The following is a 23,243-nucleotide window of genomic DNA, read 5'->3' as shown; positions in this document are numbered from 1 at the left end:
GTGGATGACACTGAGGTTTCAAACCTAGTTGACTAGAATGACGATAGTGCCCTCAGAAGTAATAGAGATGTTCAGAGGAATGGAGGGTATGGGAAGAAAATAATATTCTGTTGGACATGTGGAGTTTAAGATGCCAGTTTGAAATGTCTAACTATCAGTTGGTGAGGCAGGCTCTCATCACCTCACCTATATTATTGCAGCAATCTCCTAATTGGTATCTAACCATGCCAGTCTATCCTACAGTCTGCTGAAATGGTTTTCTTAAGCATTTTTCCCAACTTGGTAGATGTGAAGGAATCTCAGTGCCTCTGGAATAAAATATAAACTCTTCTATTTAGCTTTTAAAGCTCTCTACAAACTTACCCCAGCCTCTACTGTTCAAGTGTCATTTTGTATTGCTTCTTCTTCTGCATGACATGATTCACCCAAGCTGGCTTTCTCTTTTACACAATACTTCCGTCACCTCTCTGTAGGTGTTTCTACTGGCTATCCCATAAATTCAGAATGGAATCTTTTATCTCTGTATCATAAAATCTCTCTTCTTTTAGTTCTGGTGACCTCCTCTTCAAATTTCCTGTATTTAAACACTTTGTATATATTTGTATTTATTAACTTTGTATGTATACTGTATGTTTTTTTTTTTTAGAAGGTCTCCCCCATTAGAATGTAAGCTTCTTCTGAGTAGACATTGTTTAAATCTTTGTATTTGTATCTCCAGTGATTAACACAGTATAGATGCATAATAAATAGTTGATTGCATAGTGAATAGGTTTGGGAATCATGTGAAGCAAAAAGAGAAGAGAATACAGGACAAAGCCTTGGAAAACAGTTAGGGGACATGATCTGGATCCAGCAAAATAAAACCGAGGAGTGATCACATTTATAAGATGAGAACCAAAAAAGAATAGAAAGTATTCAGAAGGAAAAATTGATAGTAATGTCAAATGCTGCAGAGAAGTGAAGAAGGATGAGGACTGAGAAAAAGTTATTAGATTTGGCTACTAAAAGATGACTGGTAACTTTAGGCAACGCAATTTTAGTTCAGTGAGTGCAGATGCCAGATTTCAGAGGGCTTAAGTGACCAGAGAGGAAATAATAGTAGTTATTATAGAAAGATTTTTCAAGGAATTTACTTGAGAAAGAAAGCAGATGTGTAAGATGATAATTATTGGGCATAGTAGTCTCTGATGAAGTTTTTTTTTTTAAAGGTTGGGGGAGACTCAGGGATGTTTGTAGGCAGCAATGAAAGAGCCAGTAGTTAGGGACAGATTGAAGATGAGGGTTTGAGTTTGGCAAGAGATGATTGGCAATAGGGCAGAGGGGACAAAGGATTCAAGTGTTTCAGAGGATAGTGTAAAGTTGAACTGGTTTACCATGAGGTCAGCATTAGGAAGGGAAAAAGTATAACTGGAGAGGGGGTGATAGCTTGGGATAGTATGTTACAGTACTGAAAGTTGGAGAGATTGGAGATGTGACAGTGAGAACAAAGAATAGGTTTAGGAGGAATGAGGGAGAGTTGGAAAGATAAAAGATTATATTAAGCTTAAGGAAATTCAGAGTACTTGAATATAGAAGTGGAACTTTTGGGTGATGGAAAAATTAAAAACATCAAGCACTTACTAACTCTTGTGTTCAGTATTAACACTGTGCTAGGTGCTAGGAATACAAAAACTAAGAAAACAAGATGATCCCTACTCTCAAGGAGCTTGTATCCTAATAGAATAAGATAAAACATAAAATGGAGCTGGAAAAAAATAGAAGGGTGACAGCTTAGTATGGCAATAGAACAGACTGGAGAGTGAGCAGGAAGTAAAGTGAAACAGAAAGAATACGACCATTCCTGTATTTAGGTAAAGTGGGATGTAGGAGTAGGTTGTGGGAGTTGAATACATTGAGGAAATGGGAATTTAGGACATTGAAGGAACATTTTGCATGTTGAAATCCCCCTAGAATGAGGGAGGGAATTGGGTTGAAGGTGAAGACTGTGAGCCAGGCACTGGGGGGTTGGTAAATAATGTGACCTTAAAAGAAGTTGCTGAGTGGTAGCCATAAAAAGAGACTTGAAGTAGTAGTGGCAATCAAGGAGTATTGGAACAACCCCACTACAACCAGTGAGGTGGGAGATGAATGAATGTGCAACTATCGCTGGAAAGGATTGCCAGGGATGCAGTATTGTCAAAAAGGAACCAGGTCTCAATGAGTACTACAAGATGGGAGGAAATTTGGATGTTATGGGGCAAACATTCTAAAGAGGATTGGGGGAGGCTCGCACATCTGAAGTGAGATAATGTTGGGGTTAAAGCTGAGAGGAATAAGGAAGTAGACAATTGAGGCTGGGAATTAGGATTTGTTCTTTAGGAAGTGGCTGGTTAACTGCACTCTAGCTTTAGACTTGAGGATTCCAAATGGTTGCCAGAGTTTCAAATAGTCACTTAACTAATTAATAATAATCTCTTAAATTGGTCAATCAATAAATATTTATTAAGCACCAACTCTTTGCTAGACACTGTCCTAGGCCCTAGAAGTACAAATACAATTAATGAAAATATCCCTCCTCTCAAGGGGCTTGCATTCTAATGGAAATTTTCTCTGTGCGTGTGTGAAAGCCAGTTGGGCTGGATTCAGACTGGGAGCAAAAGACTAGAAAGATAGTTTGGGGTAGGATTGAGAAAGGCTTTAAAAGCTATTTGATCTTAGAGGCAATAGGGAGTCATTGGAATTTATTGATTTGAGGAATGACATGGTTAGATCTACACTTAAGCGGAAAAAAAATCACCTTGATAGTATTATGGAAAATGGACTAAAATAAGAAGAGACAGGGCAAAACCAATTAGAACACCATTGCAGTAATCTAATTGACACATGATGAGGGCCTGAGCTAAGATGATTTTTCTGAAAGAACAAAGGGTCAGTTGGGAAGAGATATTGTAGAGATAGAAACAATAAGATTTGACAACAGATTGGATGTGTCTCTAATGACCTTTAAGGCTCCTTTCAGCTTTAAATGTATGGTTCCTTTGATGTTTTCCTGGGTGTCCCATTGGCATCTTAAACTCAATGTGACTAAAATTAAATTAGCCTCCTTCAAACTTTCCTTATTATATAGTGATGAGTATCCCTCCCCATCACAAGAGAGACCATGGTTTGATTCCCCAAGAGGGAGACCCATCAAAGTTTAGGATAGCTAGGTGACATAGTGGATAGAGTGCCAGGCCTGGAGTTGGAATACTCATCTTCCTGAGTTCAGCTGTGGAAAATGACAAATGACGTATACTTGCTGTATGACTGTGCAATCACTTAACCCTGTGTCCCTCAGTTTTTCATCTGTAAAATGAACTGAAGAAGGAAATGGCAAACCACTCCAGTATCTTTGCCAAGAAAACCCCAAAGGGGGTCATGAAGAGTTGGAAATGACTTAAACAACAACGAACAACAAAATTACCTATTTCTATTAAGAGTATCACTATTCTTCTAGTTACCCAGATTTGTTACCTAGTAGTCATCCATGACTCTTCCTTTTATATCTAATAAGTTGGTTGGTTTTGTATATTGTATTTCTATGGGCTCTCTCCGCAATACGTTTCCTCTCTAATCCATTAATGTGGCCTGTGGAGTTGAGACTCTTAACTTTTTGTATGAACTATTTCTAATTGACTTCTCTTATTCTAGTTTCTCTTTCTCCAACCCATATTCCACACAACCACAAAAATAATCTCTCTCCTATTCAGGAATCTTTGTTTGCTCCCTATTGCCTTTGAAATAAAAAACAAACTTCATAGCATGTGAAATTCTCCATAATCTGCGTGAGCAAGTCTTTCCAGAAGTATTTGCCGTTATTCATCTTTATCTATCTTATGATCCAGTGAAACTGATATACTTGCCCTCCCAAGTACATGACATTCTGCTTCCTACCTCAGTGCCTGAAATGTATTATTTCCTCATTTCTAGTTCTTTAAATTCCTGCCTTCCTTCATGCTTTGTTCAAATTGATCCATCAGCATGAGGATTTTCCTTATCCTATAGTTCTTTTCCTCCTTTTAAAATTTTTTATTCAATTCTATTTTCAGTTCCAAAATTCTCTGCCTCTCCTCTTCCCCTGTCCTACCCATTGAGAAAGCAAGAAAAATAAAGCCTATCACAAATTTGTATAGTCATGCAAAACAAATTCCTGTTTAATCTTTGACCTAAGAAAAAAGAAAGAGAAGAAAATACGCTTCAGTCTGCATTCAATCCATTCTCATCTAGAGATGGATGGCATGTTTCATCCTAAGTACTTTGGAATTGTGGTTGGTCACTGTATTGATCAGAATTGCTAAGGCTTTCAAAGTTGATCATCTTCACAATGTTGCTGTTATTTTATAAATTGTTCTCTTAGTTCTATTCATTTCACTTTGAATCAGTTGATACCGGTCTTTCTAAGCCTTTTTGAAACTCTGCTTCACCATTTCTTACAACACAATAGTATTCCATCACATTTATACAACATAATTTGTTTAATCATTTCCCAATTGGTGGACAATCCCTTTAGTTTCTATTTCTTTACCACCCCAAAAAGAGCTGCTGTGAATGTTTTTGTACACATGTGTCTTTTTCCTCTTTTGTTGATCTGCTTGGAGTACAGAGGTAGTAGTGGTATTTCTGAGTCATGATTTGACACTATTTTGGCATAGGTCCAAATGGCTTTCCAGAATGGTCGTACCAGTTCACAACTCCTAATACTAGTACATTCGTGTTCCTCTTTTGCCACAGCCCCTCCAGCATTTGTCATTTTCCTTTTTGTCACCTTATCCAATCTAATGGGTGTGAAATGGTATGGTACATTGGAGTTGTTTTATTTACATTTTTCCACTTAACAGTGATTTAGAGCAGTTTTTATATGGTTATTGATAGTATTCATTTCTTCCTACAAAAACTGCCAATTTCTTTGAATATTTATCAACTGGGAGATGCCACTTTTTCTTTTAAATTTGACTCATTTCCCTTTATAACTTAGAAATGAGTCTTTCATCAGAGGAGGTTGCTACAAAGGTATTTCCCAGTTTTCTACTTTTGTATTGTTTTAGCTGCATTGGTTTTGTTTGTGCAAAAATGTTTTAATTTTGTGCCACCAAAATTATCCATTTTGCTTTCTGTGAACCTGTCTGTCTCTTGTTTGGTCATAAACTCTTCCCTTCTCGATAGAGCTGATGGGTAATTTCTTCCATGTTCTACTGATTTGCTTATGATGTCACCCTTTATGTTCAAATCATGTACCCATTTGGAGTAACTAATCTGTTCTACTGATCTACCGCTCTATTTCCTACCCAGTACCAAATTGTTTGGATGATGCATTTTTGTGGTATAGTTTGAGATCTGGTACCCTTCCTCTTTTTTTTTTTTTTTGATTCCTTTGATATTCTTGACCTTTTGCTCCTCCAAATAAGTTTATATATATATTTTTTCTAGCATTGTAAAGTGATTCTTCAATAGTTTAGTTGGTATGGCACTTAAAAATGTAAAATAATTTAGGTATTATTGTCATTTTCATTCTATCGACTTACCCATAAGAAATTAATATTTCTCCGGTTGTTTGGAACTCTCTTTCTTTGTCTGGAGTATATTGTAATTGTTCATATAGTTCCTGCATGTGCCTTGGTAGATAGATTCTCAAATATTTTATACTATCCATAGTTATTTTATTTTACTTTTTTTTCTTTTTTGTTTTTGTTTTTAGGCAGTTGGGGTTAAGTGACTTGCCCAGTGACTTGACACCTAGTAACTGTCAAGTGTTTGGTGTGAAGCCGTATTTGAACTCAGGTCCTCCTGACTTCAGGGCCAGTGCTGTATCCTCTGCGCTGCCTAACTGCCCCCATAGTTATTTCAAATGGAATTTCTCTTTCTGTCTTTTCCTCCTAGACTCGTTGTTAATATACAGAAATGGAGATGATTTCTATGACTTTATTTTATATCCTGCAACTTTGCTGGATTAGTTTTTAATTCTCTAGGGTTTCTATTTTCATTTTCTAGGTTTTCTTTAAACTATTATGTCATCTGCAAAGAGTGATAGTTTTGTCTTTTCTGCTTCTCCTTATTCCTTCAATTTCTTTTTCTTGTCTTGTTGCTATAATTTGTATTTCTGGTACAGTATTGAATAGTATTGGTGATAATGGACATCCTTTCTTTCCTGATTAGCTTCTTGCTTATCCCCTTTACAGATAATTCTTGTTTTTGGTTTTAGGAAGATACTTAATGTCCTTCGAAGAAAGGCTCCATTGACTTCCAGGTAACATCAGCAAAAAGATGGTAAATTGGACATTTTCTTTGATTCCCTACAATCTCTCAAATCTCTCCAAAAGAGAGATAATGCACCAAAGATAAAGCAACTTTGGCACTTTCCATGTTCTAGGACACCCAGAATCCAGAAGTTTAAATGCCCAAAAGCTCAGGAGCTGCCATTCACGACTGTGACCTCAACACTCCTTCACCTTCTTCTACACACTGCCACTAGCACACCCAAAGACACAGCACATGCTTACATCAAAACCCATTCCCATGCCTCAGGCTGATTCCCCGTCTTTCTCTTTACCATGTTGAAATTTGCTTGGGATTTGACAGCCAATTTGGCCATACCCCTTCAGGAACAAAAGCCTGCCCTGTGAAAATGCCAGGGAGAACAGGCTCTGACTTGCTTGTGCCAGACCAGGCAATTGAAGAACAGAGGAAGTCAGGCCAGTTACTGGTAGAGGACACTGCACGGGGAGGGACTGCGGTGCTTCACTGAGCCTGAGGAAAGAGTTCAGCATCCAGCAGGGATCAGTTTTGACCACTGAAGAATCATTTTGGGCAGAGATCTAGTCTGGTGATCTGTGAGTTGCCTGGTGTGGGAGGACGCTTCGAGATCAACCCCCAAGGAAACCACAAGTAAAGTAAAAAAGTGAGTGATAAGGAAAATAGGTGAGGGTTGGGGGAAGGGGCAGGCTGCAAGTACCCAAGATTTCAGGAAGAAGAAATCCCAAAGGCCTTGTGACATAGATAAATTGATAAGAAATACAATAGCAGGGGCAGCTAGGTGGCACAGTGGATAGAGCACCAACCCTGGAGTCAGGAGGACCTGAGTTCAAAACAGGCCTCAGACATTTGACACTAGCTGTGTGACCCTGGGCAAGTCACTTAACCCAATTGCAAGAGAGAGAGAGAGAGAGAGAGAGACAGACAGACAGAGAGAGAGAGAAATATAATAACAACAGAAGGAATTATGGCCTCCAGACGTGGTAAATGAGTTTAGGAATCTATGAATACTACAGATAAAAGAAGATGATCCAACACTTGATGAGACGGAGGACCCTGTGGAATTTCAGATCATAGAAGCAAAACACATTGTTCTTGAGTGGTTTCAAAGACAAATGAGAATTATCGAAAAATTTGAATTTGCTACAGCAAGCCTCACCGAAGAAACAAAAGAGAAAACAGTAGATAAGGAATCAAATACATGGAAGTGAAGAACAACCTAGGAGAAGAGAAGCAAAGGACAATAACATTAATAGAAAATATGCTTACTTTGCAAGCAAAGCATAGATCTGAAAGATGAGATGCATAGAGGCAACCTAAGGATCATATGTCTCTCAGAAGAACATGATAGGACAGGCAAAATTTAATATCTTATTGAAGGAAATAATAAAAGAGAACTGCCCAGACTTTCTATACATAGAAAATGAAGTCCCAAATGAAAAAATTCACCAATGGCTGCCATTAAAAGCAAACAACCCACCCAGGGTTGCAAATTTTTAATAATTTATTTAAGAAATTCTGCCAGCCATCAGGAGAAATACCTAATACAGAACAAAAGATATTTGAATAATACAAGACTATTCCCACACCTACTAGAAATAGAACCAGGGAATGTAAAAATGTGTTCCAAAGAAGACTGGAGCTCAAGATATACCCCAGGGTGACCTGTCCTGCAAGTCTTAGCATAACCATAACAGGACAAAAGATGAACACTTAAGAATAATGAAGACTTTGAACGTTTTTAGAAAGGAAACCAGAACTGAAGAAATTGTTTTCTTTTTGAATATTTCAAACAACAGAAACGAAGGAGGAGTGAATAAATGCAGACAGCAACAGCAGCAACATGACAGCCAAAAGACCAGTAAGAGATTTTTTCTAAAGATACACACAGAGAAAGTTGTAAAGGTAGAGGTAATAGTGAAGAGGGGGACGGGGAATATCATTCATGGAACCTGGTGACACTTTGCCTATAGGTGACTACACCTGTGTAGTGTATGTGGGACTATGTTACAATATAGGAGGAGGAGGAGGGTATGTGAAAAGTGGGAAGAGGAGAACTGAAATAGAGAAGAATTAGTTACATTCTGGGGTCAAATCAAGGACTAGCAATGAGAAGAAGGTGGCCTCTGTGGTCACAGAAAGAGAAGAGCCTACAAGGCAGTAGGGTGAGGAGGAGAGGGAAAGATTGAAAGGGGGCAGGGCAAGGAGGCAGGCCTTACTTTGGAGGTGGGAGGTGGGAGGAGGTTCCACTGATGAATGCCACTAAAGGTAAAGGTTGAGGGCCTTACAGTGGATAAGGCCTGGGGCATTTTTTTGCCTGTAAATTTACTTTTCTTGGCAGGGTGGGAGTTGGAACCCCTGGGTGCAGCTGGCATCAGGAGTGAGAAAATATGGACACAAAGAGGAGATTTATAGGCAAATGTAGGGGGGGGAAAGATCAGCAAGAGAGGTGATAAGGGTGAGACCCTTCAATGGGGCAGTGTCCTCTTTAACACTGACAATAACTGACATTCTTCTGAGAATGAGGCACAGTGGAAAAGGATATTCCATGTGGTAAGCCCTACAAGGCAGTGGCAGAAAGTGCTTGTATAGGAAAGAGCCTAGAATGGATACCTTGGATACTTTGTATGAACAATACAAAGAAGAGAGACACCTGATTATTTTAGGGATCTTAAATAAGAGAAAGAGAGTTTATAAAGGAGAGAAAGAAAAAGAAAATGGATAATGAGAGTTAGAGAAATTCTTTTTGGAAAGGGGTGCAAAATATTGAACTACTGAAAAGGATTAGCTTAAGTGATGAGAGGAAGGAGGAGCCAACTTGACTGAGAAAGAAAGGGGGAAGAGATGTATTACTAGGTAAAGCAGAAAAGAGGAACTAATGAAAAGGAAAAGGGGGGGTAACAAATGAGAAGAACGGGATCAGTGGTGAGGGAAAAGAGCCAGTGGGAACAAGGACACCTTAAAAAAAGTAAATTTAGGAAAAACCTGTAAAGACTTACATGAACTGATACTGAGGGAAGTGAGCAGAATCAGGAGAACATTGTACGCAGTAGCAGCAACATTATGCAATGACGAACTTTGATAGACTTAGCTCTTCTCAGCAATACAATGATCTGAGACAATTCAAAAAGACTCACGACAGAAAATGCTATCTACATCCAGAGAAAGAACTATGAAGTCTGAATGCAGATCGAAACACATTATTTTCTCTTTTTTTCCCTTTCTTGTAGCTTTTCCCTTTTGTTCTGATTCTTCTTTCACAACATGATTAATATGGAAATGTGTTTAATAAAATCATGTATGTAGAGCATGTACAGGGACAAATGAAACAGTAGAAAGAAAAGTAGGGGCCAGTATCATTAATGAACATTGAATAAAATTTTTTTAAATATTCTTTCGAATAGATTATAGTCATTTATCCAAGAAAGCATTCATTATGACCAAGTGGAAATTATGCCAGGAATGCAAGGTAATTCATCATGAAGAAAATAATCAACATAATCATATTAAAAATAAAATAGCTAAAACCACAAGGTCATCTCGATTGATGCAGAAAGAGTCTTTGAAAGTACAACCCTTATGCTAAAAAATCATGCAAAATATAGACATGGAAGGATGTTTAAAAGCGTCATAGAAAGCACTTCTCTAAAATCAGAAGGAAACTTCATGTGCAGTGGGAATACACTGGCACATTTTCCAGTAAATACAGGAGTGAAATAAGGATGCGCAGTCTCTTCACTTTAATTTGATATAGTTCTGGAAATAAAAACAATAGCAGTAAGACAAGAAAAAAGTGAATTAAAGTCATGAAGATGGTAAAGAGGAGATACAGCTATCTGTGTTTGCTGATGATAAGCTAATGTACTTGGAAAACCCTGGGGAATCGATAAAGATTCTCATTGAGACAGTAGCTTCAGTAGAGTTACAGACTGCAAAATCCTCAAAATTAAACAGCAGTTCTGTATAATAATAACAAAACACAAGAAGACACAATAGAAAGGGAAATCCCATTCCAAATAACTACTAAGTGCATAAAACATCTAGGTATAAATCTCCCAAAGCACACAAAAGACTTGTATGGATTCAGTTACAAAATGCTCCTTAAAAAAAAATAGAGCAACCAAATAATTGGAGAATTTGGTGGTCAGGACTATGCCATACCAATATAATAAAAATGACAATACTGCCCAAATTAATTTATACCTTTAGTGCTATACCAGTTAACTAACCAAGGGAATACTTTAAAGAGCTTGATAAAATAATAAAATTCATTTGGAAAAACAAAAGCTCTAGAATGTCAAAGGAAACAATGAAAATAAAGATGGAAGGGGTAATAGTACTTCCAGACCTCAAACTATATTGTAAAGCAGCGATCATCAAAACTATCTGATATTGTAATGGAACTAATTCTACAAGGGAGATTCAGAAACACTAGAACTCATATCCTACTGTGTTTGATAAAGTGGAAAATTAAGTCACCTAGGGGAAAACTTCGTATTTGATTTCTTTTTTTTAAATGCTGGGATACCTGGAAAGCATTCTGTTGGAAATTAGGCTTACACCAGCACCTTATACCATACGTACTCCACAGTATATTCTGATTGGGTATGTGACCTTAATATCATACTGTAAGAAAATGGAATGAAAATGGAAACATCATATACCTCTCACAGATATGGGTAGGAAATGTTTTCTTAACCAAACAAGAGATAGAGACAGTTTCAAAAGATAAAATAGATAACTCTGATCACTTGAACTTGAAAACTTTTGGTACAGACAACATTGATGCATATCAGATAAGAAAGAAGTGGTCAAATGAGGGGAAAAAAATCTTCATATCAGATTCCTCTAATATGGGTTTAGTATCCAAGATCTATAAACAATCTATATTAGTAAATATAGATAAACTGATAAAAGACAATGATATAATAATTATATTTTTATAATAAGTTATAAAAGACAAAAATGGCAGGGATTTAACAGAAGTAGAAAAGATTAAGAAGAGCTGGCAATAATATGCAGAAGAACAATATCATAAAAATCTTAACATCACTGATAATGGTGGTGTGGTTGGTGATCTGCAGCGAGACATCTGGGAGAATGAAGTCAAGTGGGCCTTAGGAAGCACTGCTAACAGTACGGTTAATGGAGGTGATGGAATTCCACCTGAGCTATTTAAAACCCTAAAAGATGATGCTGTTAAAGTGCTGCACTCAATATGCCAGCAAATTTGGAAAATACAGCAGTAGCCACTGAATTGGAAAAGATCAGTTTATGTCCTAGTCCTAAAGAATGTTCAAGGAATGTTCAAATTACTGAAAAATTGCACTCATTTCAAGCAGCAGCAAAGTTATGTTTAATATTCTGCAAGCTAGGCTTCAGCAGTATGAACCAAGAATCATGAGAGGAGCAGACTGGTTTTTGAAGAGGCAAAGGAACTAGAGACTAAAGTCAACATTTGCTGAATTATGTAAAGCCAGGGAGTTCCAGGAATACATCTACTTCTGCTTCATTGGCTACACTAAAATCTTTGTGTGGATCACAGCAAAATGTGTGTGGCAAGTTCTCAAAGAGATGAGAGTATCAGATCATCTTACTTATTTCTTGAGGAGTCTGTTTGCAGGCCAGGAAGCAACAGCTACAACTGAACGTGAATCAACTGATTGGTTTAAAATTGGAAAAGGAGTATGACCAGGCTGTGTATTGTTACCTTATTTATTTAACTTATATGCAAGAGTGCATCATGCAAAATGCCAGGATAGATGAATAAAAAGCTGGAATTAAGGTTGCTGGGAGAAATAGCAACAATTTCAGATATGCAGATGATTACCACTCTGATGGCAGAAAGTGAAAGGAATTAAGAAGTCTCAGAGTGAAAGAGGAGAATGGAAAAGCTGGCTTGAAATTTAACATAAAAAAACCCACTAAGATCTTGGCAACTGGTCATATCACTTCTTGGCAAATTAAGGGAGAAGAAATGGAAGCACTGTGCTCAAAACTGCAACCACGAAGTTAAAAGATACTTGCTCTTTGGAAGGAAAACTGTGGCAAATCTGGACAGCATATTAAAAATCGGACATCACCCTGCTGACTGAAGTCCATATACAATGGGTGGCTGTGAAATTTGGAGTATAAGGAAAGCTGAGAGCTACAGAATTGATGCTTTCTAATTGTAGTGTTGGAAAAGACTTTTGAGAGTCCCTTGGACATAAAGGAGGTCAAATCAGTCAGTATTTAAAGAAAGTAATACAAGCTTAAATACTGTTGCCACATAATGAGAAGATGGGACTCATTGGAAAAGACCCTGATTATGGGAAAGATTGAAGGCAAAAGGAAAAGGGGATGGCAGAGGATGAGATGGATAGATGATGTCATGGAAACAACAAACATGAACTTGGACACTTAAAGAGATAGTGGAAGAAAGGAGGGCCTGGTGTGCTATGGTCCATGGGGTCATGAAGGGTTGGACATGACTGAATAATTGAATAACAACAAAATAGAAGATGACCAAAGGATATGAACAAACAGTTCTCAGAAGAACTACAAAGTGTTCAGAAGCACATGAAAAATATTCCATATCACTAATAATAAGAGAAATGTAAACCAAAACAACCCTGAAGTTTCACCTTATGTTCTCTGAATTGGGAAAAATGACAAAATACATCAACAGTCAGTGTTGGAGGGGGTTTGGAAAGATAAAGTGACTAAAATGTCCATGCCCTTGGAAGCAGAGATTCTCTTACTGGGCTTATATCCCTTGGAAGCCCTTGAGAAGAAAAAAGTTCCAGTACACTTGAAGGTATTTTTAGCAGCACTTTTTCTGATGGCTAAGAATTGGAAATAAAGTACAGGTGCCCATCAATTGGGGAGTGGCTAAACAAATTAAGGTATGTGAATGTAATGGAATACTAATATGCTGTAAGAAATAATGTGGGGAGGGGGGGCAGCAGCTAGGTGGCGCAGTGGATAGAGCACCGGCCCTGAAGTCAGGAGGACCTGAGTTCAAATGCGGCCTCAGACCAAACACTTGACACGTACTAGCTGTGTGACCCTGGGCAAGTCACTTAACCCCAATTGCCTAAAAATTAAAAAGAAGAAGAAGAAGAAGAAATAACGTGTGTGATGAATACAGAGAAGCATGTAAAGTTTTATACGAAATGATGCAGAATGAAGCAGAGCCAAGAGAACAATGTATAGTGTAACTCCAACAGTGTTAATGGAAAGAACATCATTCTAAATAATTAAAAATAAAAATCATTTGGGATTCAAATTAAGAGACAGGAGAAGACAGCCCTAACCTGCTCCTTTATGGAGATGGTAGGTCCTTAAGTGTTACACATTGCACATGCTTTGGTCTATTTCAGTGTTATCTATCAGTTGTGCTGACTTTTCTCCCCTTCTCTAAAAGATACCATTTGTCATGTGAGATGACTCATTCTAAAGGGTAAGAGGAAGGATACCATGGTGATTTAAGAAATAAACTATCAGTAAAAACCTTGTGGGAAAAAGAAACTCCATTTATTCCTATGCTTTGTAGCATTTAAAAAAAAACCAGAAATGAGTTTTAATTTTTAAAAAACTTTTTCTTCATCCACTGAAATAATCATATTTTTGTTATTAGTATGATCAGTTTTGCTAATATTGAATCAACCCTGCATTTCTGTTAAAGTTTCACTTGTTGATCCATCTGCTCTGGGGTTATTTCTTTGATTTAATTTATGGCTTATTCAATTTCTTTTTCTAAGAAAAGATTATTTAAGTATTCTATTTCCTGTTCTGTTATTCTGGGCCATTTATATTTTTTTAAATATCCATCCTTCTCATTGAGATTGTCATTTTTATTGGCATATAGTTGGGCAAAATAGCTTTTAATAATTACTTTTAGGGGCAGCTAGGTGGCACAGTGCATAGAGCACTGGCCTTGAAGTCAGGAGGACCTGAGTTCAAATCCAGCCTCAGACCAAACACTTGACACTTGCTAGCTGTGTGACCCTGGGCAAGTCACTTAGCCCCAAATTGCCTAAAAATTAAAAAAAATATATTTTTATAGCTTCTCATTTTATTTTTAAAATTTTTTTGGATACATTTTGAGTCCTAACTTGTCTATCTTCCTCCCTTCCAAACCTACATTAAAGAAGACTAACATTAATAGAGAAATATACGTGGAACCATACAATATATTCTTCCCAGTATCAGCTCTTTCTCGGGAGGTGGATAGTCCCTTGTGGTTGATTTGAATGATCATATTTCTTACAGTAGCTTAACCATTCACAGTTAATCTTTGAACAATAATATTACTATATAAAACATTCTCTTGGTTCTACTCATTTCACTCTGCATTAATCTTTTCATGTTTTTCTAAAACCCACATGCTAGTCATTTCTTATAGCACAGTAAACCATTCGTCAACTGATGGGCATCCCCTCAGTTTCCAATTCTTTAAAACATATATGTGCGTTCTTTTCCTTTTTTCCTGATCAACTTGGGAAACATACCTAATAGTGGTATTGCCTGGTCAGAGGATATACATAGTTTTATAACTCTTTGGGCATAATTCCAAATTGATCTCCAGAATGGTTGGATCAGGTTGCAATTTTACCAACAATGAATCAGTGTCCTAATTTTTCCATATCTTCTCCAGCATTTGTGATTTTCCCCTTCTGTCATTTTAGCCAATCTGATAGGTGTGAGATGGTACCTCAGAGTTGTTTTTTTTTTCTTTTTACTTGGTTGTGAATTCACTGTTTTCATACTTGATGATGGTGGTTTTCTTTATTTTTAAAAAATCAAATTTGATAATGGCTTATCTGGGCAGCTGTGTCATGCATTGGATAGAGCACTGGGCCTGGAGTTAGGAAGACTCATCCTCCTGAGTTCAGATCTGATCTCAGACACACCAGCTGGGCAAGTCATTTATACTCAGGGCAAATCATTTAACCCCATTTGCCTCAGTTTTCCTCATCTATAAAATGAGCTGGAGAAGGAAATGGTAAACCACTCCAATATATTTGTAAAGAAAACTCCAAATGGGGTCAGGAAGAACCAGATATGACTGAAAAATGACTAAGCAGTGACATGCCTATGTTATTGTGTTGTTTGTTGTTGAATCTTTTTTTTAAGCTCATAATTCAATTAAGCTCATAAAACTCAATTCAATTTTTATTTGTAACTTTCAGTTTTGTTAATATATCCTTTGATTTTGAAGATTTCTTATTTTGGTTTTTCATGGAAGTTTTTTATTTGTTGGTTTCTAGTTTTTTTTTTTAATTGCATGCCCAATTCTTTTATAAGATCTTTTACTAATAAAAGCATTTTAGAGATATGAAATCTTTATTTAATACTGGTTTGACTATGTCCCACACATTTAGCTATGTTGTCTCATCATTTTTAATGTAGTTATTGATAGTGTCAATAATTTTTCTTTCATTAAAGTATTTATTTTCCAATTCCTTTTTTATCTTTTCGTCAAAGGCCCTTTTAAAAATGTGATTTTTACTAAATTTTGGTCTTTAAAGGAGTTAATATTTCTGCTTTTTAGCATTTGCACACTCATTTCTATTATCATTCAGTATTATTCAGAGGGATAGTATTTTTCTAAGATTCTCTTCATATCCCTAACTTCTTTTTGTTTAGTTTTTGGTTCAGTTTGTCTAGGTCTGATATCCTCCACTATTGTTATTTTATTGTTTTTGTTTTCCTATAACTCATTTTACTTTTCTTTTAAAAGTTTATTCCTATTCCATTTGTTGTATACATGTTTAATATTGGTATAGAACATTTTAGGAAAATACAGTTTCTCTTTTAATCAGAACTTTTTTTGTTTTGCTTTTTGTTCAGTATCATGATTGCTAGCCATCTTTTTTTTTTTTTACTTTGGCTAAAGCATAATGTATTCTGCTTCAATTCTTTATTTTAACTCTGTATATCTTTCTGTTTCAGGTATATTGTAAACACCCTGTTTTTGGTTTCTGGTTTCTATCTGCTATCCTTTTCCTTTATCTTGAATCTGTGCCTAAGATGTATTTTTTTCTGTGACTTTGTATTTGTGTTGGGGTCATTCTTTTCTTCTTTGTGTCTTGAGCATCATTGTCAACATAATACCTTTTTATGGTAGGATTCTTTTTTGGGTGGTTTAGTTATCACCCTGCCTCCTGACTTCGGACTTGATACTCAGACTGGGCTCAAAGTCTAGCCTGGTCCTGTTTCTTTCTTGGGGCTGTTGAAAGTTATGTTATTCCTAGATTGCAGAGCTAGCTCAAGCTGAGGGTCTGCAAGCTTCCAGTATTCCCAAGTGGTCTGATCCAGGTCAAAGTCTAATTTCTACCTCCTCTAGACAACTCTACAGGTTCTCGACCTGGTTTTGGGGGTGGTTTGAGCATTAATTGACTGCTGTTTGACTGCAACTACTTTCAGCCAGCTGGGAAGATCTCCTGGTTCAGAGTAATCAAACTGTAGGGTCCCCCTGGTATCCCTGCCTTGGTTATTCTGCATATTACAGACTAGAAGATAGAAATGAGATACCACTCTCTTCCTTGGGTCTGAGCTACATACTAATTGTGTCTGAACTTACCGTTTCCTTTCTCTGTGCAAAGGTGCTCATTTACCTTTGGTGTCTACCTGATTCATCCAACTCTAACTTGTGGCTCCAAGAAGCTGTAGCATTCGAAGTGACCGCTCTGTGGTGAACAGTCTCAACAAACAGTCTAAAACAGGCTGAGGGTAACTGAAAGGCCTCAGACCCGTTGATGAGTTAGGGGGATGGTTACCCTAAACTTGTAAAAGATTTTTCCCAGAGGAGTGGTCAGATGAGAACAGTTTATTCCAATAGCCATGAAGGCAGCTGAATCAGGTGCGATGCAATTATTAGAACTTTGTCAGACAATAAAGATGCTAAGGTCATCCACTGCATCCTGGGCCACTGCTAGTTGTCTTGACTTTTGTCTGGACTTTGATGACTCAGGAAGAGAGAATTGAGGCTGAGTACTTTGTGCAACTCTGCATCACTTAAATCTAATTCATACCAAAGTCAAGACATCATCTGTGATGTCATTGGTCCTTTTCAAAAATGGAAATGACATCCTGACTGCCACCCTGTGGTATTGGGTGTCTAGTTCACCTTGGATCTAGGACTCAAAACTGAGTAACCAGCAGCAGAGCTCCTAATTGTCACCTTTTCTTGCACCCTGCATGATATTGAGGTGTCTTAGTGTGGGTCTTGGGCTTCTCTTTGTTCTGGTGCGTAGCCCTTCCCTGAAGTGTTCTGTGCCTGACCCTATCCCTGTAGACCTCTCTGGTTGACCCCTTTTGCTGACCTGGGCAAAAAGAAAAAAAAAAAGACTCTAGGATTTTCCGTGAAGGATTTGGTCTGGTGGATTTTGTAGTTCTTTTTTGGAGGAGTTTGATATAGAGTTGGGCTGTACTTCTTCCTTCTACTCCACCATCTTGGCGATCTCTGTCTCTCTCTCTCTCTCTCTCTGTCCCTACTCTTTATCTGTTGAGCTCTTTCCCACCTTCTATTAAAATCTTATGCATATGGAATCAATTATCCTGAGCTCTGCATTGGAAAAAAGCTATAAGTTTGATGTCTTAAAGACCTGGTTTTGCATCCAGATTCTGATACTACGTCTATGAATTTGGACAAGTCCTTTCACCTTTCTAGGCTTAAGTTTCCTTACCTGTAAAATTAGGGAGTTTAACTGGATAATCTCTTATATATCTTTCAGCTCTAAATTCATGATCCTTTGATTCCTTGTAAACCTACCCTGATTTGATGACAGTCATCTTACTAAGACATATTATAGATATCATTTTGCTTTGTAAGTCTCCAGTATTCTTATCATGTGTTATTATGTATTGAAGTTATCCTGTTTATGTTGATATCTTTTTCTTTCCTATAGGACTGTTACTTAATTTTCACTAAGAAGCTTTAACTCTGTCTAGCAGACTAGAACATAACACCCCTTAAACTTTTTACCTTTCCTGCTAAAAGGGAAACTTCACATTGATAGCATACAACTGATTCTGTCAGAACAATTCTTACACTTTTGTGTATTCATGCACCCAGTATTTTTTATTTTTTTGGATATATCTCCATGGCACTTGAAATATGCAGAAGCGATGTATTTTCTTGACTCTGGGAACAGCATTCCTGAGCCCCAGAGGACATTTTTAAAATTTAATTTTTTATTTTGCCATTAGGTATTTCTACATGAAGTCTTTTAATAGTATATGTTACACAGATTGAGAGACACTCAGTGTTCCATCCCTTGAGTTCCCAGAGGGTGGATAATTGAGCCTACTTGTCTTTATTTTCATCTTGGTTCTTAATAAATTCTTGGTTCATCATTATCATATGATAGTTTATATATATTTTATAAAACCCTTCCTCTATAACAACCCAGTAAGGAAGGCAGCACAAAGAGAATGGTAGGGATTAGAGCTTATGGTAAAGTAGAAAGGGACTGAAAAAGTTTATAGCTTTTTGCATGAGGAACATGAGATCCTGTTGAATGAAACAAGTCAGAACAGATCACACAACTTGTCAGTGGGTGGGCTGGCAGTCAGGGATTCTATTTTCTTGTCCAGTGTTTTTTTGTTATACCATAGGCCTTTCCTACCCAATTATTATAGACACTTTGGGGGATATATCAGCTCTCTTAGAACAAAAGGATGAAGTTTAGTTGTTGGAACTTTAATATAATGTAATTGTCAGTATTCCTACAAGGGGAGAACATTTTTGAGAATAATGCATTATAAGCTTTACCATGTGGTCCATGACACAAAAGGTACTTTTTAAAAGCATACATAATAGGTAGTAGAAACATGAATTCAGTGTTGGTGGCATTAGTTGCCATTAGAAAAGGTATCAGGGATGGGCTCGGTCTGGGCATGGTTATTGGGAATTGTGTGGTGTCTTCTTGGCCTACTCTTACCTTTCACAGAAAATTCACGTTTTTTTCTCATCTCTTTCAGATCTGTTGGTACTTTTGCCCGTGCCCTAGACTGCAGTAGTTCAGTCAGACAGCCAAGCTTACATATGAGTGCTGCAGCTGCCTCCAGAGATATTACACTGGTAAGTGAGGATGAAATCTGGGTTTCATCAGATGGCAGTGATAGATTCAAGTAGACTTTTAGCACTTAACAGCTTGCAGATGGACAGATTCCTTTTTGTTACCTCTTGCTCAGTCCTTCACGTGCCAAATGAGAAGTCACTACTAAAACATTTGTACTTCTGTGTTGTCCTCTCTTGCCTAAGGGATATTGGAAAATTCTTAGTAGGGCTGGGAGCAAGTACACAAAGAGATCCCCTTCTCAAGGAATCAGCTTGTTCTGAGTAAGTTATTATTTGTTTTTTAGTTTTTTATAGCATAGTACTGGGATTCTTAACCTGGGTCTATGAACTTTTTTTTTTTAGTAATTTGGTAACTGTATTTCACAATAACAGGTTTGTATTCTGAGGAGTGCGTAGGCTTTACTAGACTGCCAAAAGAGGTGGAATGGGGAGTGTGAACAATAACAAAAAAGTAATAACTCCTGGTGTAGTGGATAGACAGGTAGATTCAAAGTAAGAAAAACCTGAATTCAACTATCACCTCTGATATTTACTGACTATGTGATTCTGGGAATTAATTTAATCTCTCAGTGTCCCAGGTATCAGTGTAAACCTGTAAATTACAAAACAGTTATGGATTTATATCGATAAAGGTAAGTTTCCTCACCTGAGAGTTCCCTCTACCAGTAATTTCACAAGCCTAGTTTTTATCTTTATCATTGCTGCAACAGAAAGTGTTGCTATAAATATTTTTACGTAAATGTAGATCCTTTCCCTTTCTGTTCTTTTTCAGGTGTATGTGGAGTAGTGGTATTGCTAGATTAAATGTTCATAGTTCAGTGACTTTCTTCATATAGTTTCAGATTATTTTTCAGAATGGCTTGACTATTTCTTTGTTTATTTGGTCTCCATATCTCACCCCGATTAGAAGTTTACTCATTGGCTCAATCCCAGTGCTCATTAGCACTATAGCTTTGACCTGTTCTTTTTACAGCTTGAGTTCTTTCAATTCTCTTTTAGGCAGCCTGGGGGCTCGCCATAGTAGTGCTGGATATAATGCAGACATTACTCAGTTTTAACCATACTGCAGCTTAAAACTCTTAGGCGCAAGGGGCAGCTAGGTGGTGTGGTGGATAGAGCGCCAACCCTGGAGTTAGGAGGACCTGAGTTCGAGTCCGGCCTCAGACCCTTGGCACTAGCTGTGTGACCCTGGGCAAGTCACTTAACCCCAATTGCCTCACAAAAACAAACAAACAAACAAAAAAACTCTTAGGCTCAAGCAGTTCACCTTCCTTAGTCTCCCAGTTGCAGGGATTCAAAATGTGCGCCACTATGATGAGCTTGGACCACTTCACAGTTCACCAGTGCTTCAGCATCCTGTCTTCTCACAGACATTCCAGCAGTTTTCATTTTCCCTTTCTTTCATCTCTTTCAGTCTGATGGGGATGAATTGAAATCTAAGGATTGTTTTAAACAGTGTTTCTCATTTTATCTGTAATGTGAAGCGTTTTTTCCATGTGATTGTTAGATTGCTTGCCGTTCCTTTGGAAACTTGCTGTTTTGGTAAATGGCTTTTATCTGTTTGTATCAATCCCCTATATATATGTATCTTAGAAATCAGTCCTTTATCAGAGAAATTTGTGAAAAAGATTGTTTTTCTTAGTTAACAGTTCTCTAATTAATTTTTAAATTTTGTTTATGCAAAAGCTTTTCAGTGTTGTGTAGTTAAAATTATGTATTTATCTCCTATTTCCTCCTTAGCCTTTGTTTGATGAACACCTCCTTACTTATCTGTCATTGTAAAACAGCTTCTTTCCTTCTAAATTTTTTGTGATGTGACTTTTTATATCTAGGTTGTTTTTACATTTAGAATTTATTGTATAATATGGTTTGAAATGTCAGAATAAGCCTAATTTCTACCATAATTTCTACTAATCTATTTTTCACTTTTCCCAGCAGTTTTTGCTGAATAACATGGGGTCTTTATGTAGTTGGTGACCTTTGGTTTTTTGCACACTGTTAATATTTCAGTTTCTTATAGGACACAATATATTTTTGACATAAAAGAACATTTTTTTTTTAATTTCTGAAATAAAAAAAATAACATTTTTCCCAACACCTAAAGACAGTTTTTAACACTCAGTTTAAAAAATTTTTTTAACTTCCAGATTTTCTCCTTCCTTCTCACTTTTGCCTTCCCTGAGATGGTAAGCAATTTGATATAGGTTTGATATGTGTAGTCATGCAAACATATTTCTATTTTAGTCATGCTTTGACAAAAAAAATCCCACGAAAAAATGAAGGGAGTGAAAAATAGTGTGCTTCCCTGTGCATTCAGCGATTATCAGTTCTATTTCTGAATGTAAACATTGTTCTTGAGAATGGTTGGATCAGTTCACAACTTACTAACAGTGCATTAGTGTCCTAGTTTTCCCACATCCTCATTTGTGATTTCCTTTTCCTATCTTATTAGCCAATTTGATAGGTGTGAGGTGATACCTCAGAGTTGTTTTAATTTGCATTTCTCTAATCAGTAGTGATTTAGAGCATTTTTATATGACTATAAATAGCTTTAATTATTTTATCTGATAACTGCCTGTTTATATCCTTTGACTGTTTATTAATTGGGGAATTATTTTAATTCTATTTTCTAGGTCTGCTGTTTTTCCAGTGAGATATTTCACATTGTCTTCTATTTTTTCTAATTTTGATTTTTTTCTATTGTTGCTTGATTTCTCATGGAGTCATTAACTTGCACTTGCTCAGTTCTAATTTTTAAGGAATTACATTGTTCAGTGAGCTTTTGTACCTCCCTTTCCAATAAGCCAATTCTGCTTTTTAAGGAGTTCTTCTCTTCAGTGGATTTTTGTTGCTCTTTTATTGGGCTTAGGTATTTTTTTCTGCCTCCTCGCCCTATGACTGAGGACCAAAACTGAGTATAGGCCATGCAACTGAGTCCTGCCCGTAGTGCCAGCAAAGGGTTCCCTGTAATTTTCTTTTGACCAGTTGTCCAACCCCCTTTACCATCTGTGGACTGAAAGCTCTGGAAGCCATTGTTGCTAATTCAGTTGCTTCCAAGGCCTGCTGCTGGCTTTTCTGGGCTTTGCTACTGGCTTGCCCTGGGGCTTGGGGCAGCCTGCACTGCACTGTACACCATTCTCGCCCCAGTGAGACAGAGTTTTCCTCCTGACCTCCTAAGTTGTCTTGGGCTGGAAAATTGTTTCACTCCATCCTGTTGTTGGTTTTGCAGCTCCAGAATTTGTTTTGAGGGATTATTTTAAAGGTGTTTGGAGGAGAATTTGGGAGAGCTCAGACAAGTACCTGTTTTTACTCTGCCATGTTGGCTATGGCCTCCCTCGCCGCCGCCCCCCCCCTTGTTATTTATGATGTATATTTCTGTGATACCAGTTCCTTTTTCAAGGACTTTTAGTGTCTATAAAATAAAAACTGTTCTGCTTAGCTTTTCACAGTCTGGTACTCTCTCTTTCCAGGCTCACTGTATAGTCCTCTACTTTCTACATTTCAGCCAAATTGCCCTACTTGTTATTCTTTTGTGTATGACATTTCATCTTCAGTTTGTGCCCTTTTCATCCTGAAATCTGTATTTTAAAAAATGTTTAAAAGTTGTTTTTTAAAATTATGAACTTAAAGATCAGAAAACCATTTGCATATATGCAGCAAAACACAAATAAGATTGCAGTATGAAATATGAATTTCTATTTTAAACTACTTGTTTTCAAAATAGGCACATAATTCCATGTTATTTACAAAACTGCCTTGCTTATCTGTATTGCCTTCTGTTCTTTTGTGTGTATTTTTAAAAAACGTTTAAATGGCCCTTTGTTCCTAACCCTTCCCACACTGCCACACACCCGCACATATTAAAAACTGAAAGAAAGGAAAACAAACTTATTAACAAATGATG

General features: G+C 37.1%; 1 protein-coding gene across 8 annotated transcripts in view; it reads left to right on the top strand.

Annotated features, from left to right (window-relative positions):
• Positions 1-23,243, top strand: part of MTA1 (metastasis associated 1) — a 212,526-nt gene that overhangs the window by 128,154 nt on the left and 61,129 nt on the right. For all 8 annotated transcript variants that reach the window (XM_020974878.2, XM_020974877.2, XM_020974875.2 and 5 more), the window contains one exon: positions 19,240-19,339. In XM_020974878.2, the coding sequence (XP_020830537.1) occupies positions 19,240-19,339 (100 nt within the window). The remainder of the gene's footprint in view (positions 1-19,239; positions 19,340-23,243) is intronic.

Source organism: Phascolarctos cinereus, unplaced genomic scaffold (genome assembly GCF_003287225.1).
Source record: "Phascolarctos cinereus isolate Bilbo 61053 unplaced genomic scaffold, phaCin_HiC Scaffold_3;HRSCAF=262, whole genome shotgun sequence".
NCBI lineage: Eukaryota > Metazoa > Chordata > Mammalia > Diprotodontia > Phascolarctidae > Phascolarctos > Phascolarctos cinereus.
The sequence above is the reverse complement of the archived record's forward strand: the minus strand, read 5'-3'. Positions and strand labels throughout refer to the sequence as shown.